This window comes from Penaeus chinensis, chromosome 41 (assembly GCF_019202785.1).
Source record: "Penaeus chinensis breed Huanghai No. 1 chromosome 41, ASM1920278v2, whole genome shotgun sequence".
NCBI lineage: Eukaryota > Metazoa > Arthropoda > Malacostraca > Decapoda > Penaeidae > Penaeus > Penaeus chinensis.
The window spans coordinates 15,703,112-15,707,730 of NC_061859.1; the positions used below are offsets into that span (position 1 = coordinate 15,703,112).

The window sequence follows — 4,619 nt, forward strand, 5'->3', positions numbered from 1 at the left end:
GGGAAGGGGAAGAAAGAAAGGGGGGAGGGGAATTAAAAAAAAAGGAGGGAAGAATGCGAGGTAAGAGATGTCAGAAGTAAAAGAGAAAGGGAGAGAGGCAGGAAGAAGGATTAAAAGGAAGAGAGAGAGAGAGAGAGAGAGAGAGAGAGAGAGAGAGAGAGAGAGAGAGAGAGAGAGAGAGAGAGAGAGAGAGAGAGAGAGAGAGAGAGAGAGAGAGAGGAATGTGGGTGGGAAGAAAGTCATAAAAAGAAGAGAAAAAAAGGAAGAAAGGGGCAGATTAGTGGCAGAAGGATGGAGACGAAGAGGGGAGAGAAAAAGCAAAGAAAAGAATGAAAAGGAAAATGAAAGAGAAAAAGAGAAAAACGGAATGGCCAGAAGAGGGAATGAAGGAGATGTGAAGTATGAAGGGAGAAATGAAGGAGAGAGAGGAGGGAAGAGGGAGAGAAGGATCTCCACTTCATTATCATGTTAGCAATGGCGTGGATGGCCTTTCCGAAGAGGATTCCTGTAGCGCGACCTCGAGAAGCCGCCCGTGCGTTCCGAGGCGGTAGAAAAAAAAAGAAAAAAAAAAGTAAAAAGAAAAAGAAAGAAAGAAAAAAAAGATTAAAAAGAAAAAGAAAGAAATAATAAAAAGAAAAAAAGTAAAAAGAAAAAGAAAGAAATCCTCATACCATTTTATAATTAAATCTCTTATACAAAATGTAAATATATATATATATATATATATATATATAAAGTTTCCTTTAAGAAAACCTTAAAAAAAATCAAGGTAAAAAGAAAAGTATGTATAGTAAGACCGATCGAAAAGAAAATCTCGCCAAAATTACGATAACAATCATAATTGGATAATTAGCAGTTTTAAACAGCTTTCGTTTTACCAGAAAAAAAAAGAGGAAGGGAGAAAATAGAGGAGAATGGGAGAGATAAACATTAATGATAGATAGATCGTGCATGTCGTCCGTGGTGTAATGAAGCCACCGTGAAGGAGAAAATTTTAAAAAAGGAAAAAAAAAAAAAGGGAAAAGAAAAGAAAAAAGAAGAAAATGAAATAAAGGAATAGTAAATAAAAGAAAAAAAGGGAAAAGAAAAGAAAAAAAGAAGAACATGAAATAAAGGAATAGCAAATAAAAGAAAAAAAAAGAAAAAAAAGAGAAGAAACGAAAAGAAATATAAGAAACAAATACAAATATAATATTTCTTTTGTTGACTCGAGCTGGTTTCGTCATAATGTATTTGTTTGCTTCTTTTCGGTAAAAATAATTGCAGGGTAATTTACCAGAAACGAGTTTTTCAAATATTTAGAGAAGAATCGTGTTTTTAACGGTTGTCTGGTTGTTTAGTTGCTTAGTTTTATCTTGTCTTTACTTATATGTAATTATCGGAATCATCATTATTATCTGTTCTTTTATATGTAATTTATATCATTCTTATTCATAAAATCTCACGTTTACGTAATGTAATTTCATATAAAATTGTTCCCTGTGAGTATTTTCGATAAAACATACGTACGTTATTAGTATTTACTTACTTGCTTCAAAAATAGTGAATAAGTGAATAAACAAATAAACAAGCAAAATAAGATTAAAAGGAGCAAATACATAAGAATCAAATGCATGAATAGAATGTCAAAATCCAATAATGACCTTTGCATTATCCTGTACCGGGTACATTTGCAATCTGTCAGTATCATGATTTGCAACACGCACGAACACTCACCAAGGAAACTCTCCAGAATGGCAATCATGCAGAGTCAGCGATCAACATGCCATGGTCGCGTCACGTGACCTGTCATTGTCAGGGAGGAAATGACAGACGCCATGACACGGCTTGGACCCCCCTCCCCCCCCCCAAAAAAAAAAAAACAAAAAAAAAAAAACGAAACAAAAGAAGTTAGGAATGGCTGGAATCTGTGTTATCCTGCGTAATGGTGATCCCGTCTTTGCTCGTCTGGTGCTTCTTATATGTATAAAAATAATAAACTGTAAATCTACCTATCTCTCTCTCTCTCTCTCTCTCTCTCTCTCTCTCTCTCTCTCTCTCTCTCTCTCTCTCTCTCTCTCTCTCTCTCTCTCTCTCGTTCTCTCTCTCTAAAAAAAAAAATAAAACAAATAGTGTTACTATAACTTCAATAATAGAAAAAAATCATGATATTGAAACAAAAACAGAAAAAAATATATATATACTAATAATAAGAGGCACAAATAAGACATAGAGAGAGACACAACTAAACAAATAAAATAGATAAACAAGTAACAGGGAAGAGAGAGAGAAAGAGAGAGAGAGAGAGAGAAAGTGAGAGAGAGAGAGAGTGAGAGACAGACAGACAGAAATTGCAAAATCCCCCAAATATTCATCGCAGGTATCACAACCCGGGAGTTAACATTGTGCGTGAAGATAATGGAAGGAGAAATTGACAGTTTAATGTGTGGGAGAAAAGTTTTTATCCGTGTAAGAACTACCCTGTAAATGACGTGGGAAATGATAAGTAGCAATAGCATAAAGACTTGAAAATAACGTAGTATTTGTGAAAGAGAGAGATAGGGAAAGAGGGGAGAGAGAGAGAGAGAGAGAGAGAGAGAGAGAGAGAGAGAGAGAGAGAGAGAGAGAGAGAGAGAGAGAGAGAGAGAGAGAGAGAGACAGTGAGAGAGAGAGAGAGAGAGTGTGTGTGTGTGTGTGTGTGTGTGTGTGTGTGTGTGTGTGTGTGTGTGTGTGTGTGTGTGTGTGTGTGTGTGTGTGTGTGCGTGTGCGTATGTGCGTGCATGCGTGTGTATGTGCGTGTATGTGTGTGCGTATCTCGGTTCTCACGAACACATGCCTATGTGCAATACAAGCATACACGCAAACGACTGATATCTACAAACGTATCCACATATATATACACAATCATATACCACCCCACCCCCAACCCACCCACCCCCCAAAAAAAACTCGAAACCCTGAAAAAAAAAATCCCCCGTACTTCTCCATTAGGAATATAAGCAAGAAACCTCTTCCTCCAGCAGCTCCAAGACAACCCAAACGCCTCAAGACTCCCTCACAAGACGCTGCATAAGGGCGGTGCCGAGACCATCATATAAATCATATGGACATCATAAACTTCCATTACGAGGAGGGAAGTGTTGTTTTAAAGACGCGGACTACAGATCTCTTGTCATTAAACGGAATAAAAAATGACAGTTTTCTCGCATTTAGAACGACGATGGAGGAGTTACAACTTTGTGGAAATCCGCTTCCTTTCGACGTGCTGTTCGCTCCTAGGACGGGGCACTCACTCACACGTGGAAGGGAATAGGAGGCAGAACAGAAGGGGAATGGAGAAAAAAGGAATAAAACAGAGGGTTAAGAAACTGAAGAAAGCGAATGGAGAAAAGGAATAAAACAGAGGGTTAAGAAACTGAAGAAAGCGAATGGAGTAAAGGAATAAAACAGAGGGTTAAGAAACTGAAGAAAGGGAATGGAGAAAAGGAATAAAACAGAGGGTTAAGAAACTGAAGAAAGGGAATGGAGAAAATGAATAAAACAGAGGCTTAAGAAAATGAAAAAGGGGAATGGAGAAAGGTTAAGAAAGTGCAGAATAAGGGTAGACATCAAGGAAGAGAAAAATAAACGAAAAAAAGACACCTGAGACACGAAAGAAAGGATGAAAGGGAAGGGAAGAAGAAGGAAGAGAAAGAAAACGAAAACAAGGGAAATAGAGAGAAAATAGACTGAGGAAAAGGGGAATAAAGCGAAAAAAGACACAGAAAAACGAAAGAACGAGGCAACAGCCGGGTAAAACGCTCCCCCCCCCCCCAAAAAAAAAGGGATGAGACAGAGAACGGCGATAATAATAAAAACATTCATAATTATAACATTGATGATGATAATAATGATGATAATGGTGATGATAACAATAATCGCAGAAAAGAGACGAAGAACACAAGATGTTCTGTAAGGAAGGATAATTAGATTAAGTAATAGCCGGCGTTAATTAGGGCGACGCAGGTCGTGCACAAGCGAGGCCGAGGACCCCCCTGATGCCTCTAACGGAGGTGTTTATCCTGCAGGTGCTAGCCCGCCGTCCTGCCACCCTGCCGTCCTGCCGTCCTACCCGCCTGCCGTCCTGTCGTCCTACCCGCCTGCCGTCCTGCCGTCCTACCCGCCTGCCGTCCTACCCGCCTGCCGTCCTACCCGCCTGCCGTCCTACCCGCCTGCCGTCCTGCCGTCCTATCCGCCTGCCGTCTACCCGCCTGCCGTCCTACCCGCCTGCCGTCCTGTCGTCCTAACCGCCTGCCGTCCTGCCGTCCTACCCGCCTGCCGTCCTACCCGCCTGCCGTCCTACCCGCCTGCCGTCCTACCCGCCTGCCGTCCTGCCGTCCTATCCGCCTGCCGTCTACCCGCCTGTCGTCCTGCCGTCCTACCCGCCTGCCGTCCTGCCGTCCTACCCGCCTGTCGTCCTGCCGTCCTACCCGCCTGCCGTCCTGCCGTCCTACCCGCCTGCCGTCCTGCCGTCCTATCCGCCTGCCGTCCTGCCGTCCTGCCGTCTACCCGCCTGCCGCCCTGCCATCCCACCATCCTACCATCCTACCGTCCTGCTTCCCGCGGCCGCCGAGGCTGTCCCGAGGAGCCTGCAACTTTCC

General features: G+C 42.1%; 1 protein-coding gene across 1 annotated transcript in view; it reads left to right on the forward strand.

The window, feature by feature from the left end:
* The window catches only part of LOC125047563 (mucin-2-like), a 9,524-nt gene extending 5,259 nt beyond the window's left edge, over nucleotides 1–4,265 (forward strand). Inside the window, exons 4-5 of the mRNA XM_047645838.1 lie at nucleotides 2,971–3,057; nucleotides 4,047–4,265. Of these exons, the coding sequence (XP_047501794.1) occupies nucleotides 2,971–3,057; nucleotides 4,047–4,265 (306 nt within the window). The remainder of the gene's footprint in view (nucleotides 1–2,970; nucleotides 3,058–4,046) is intronic.
* Nucleotides 4,266–4,619: the final 354 nt, after the last annotated feature.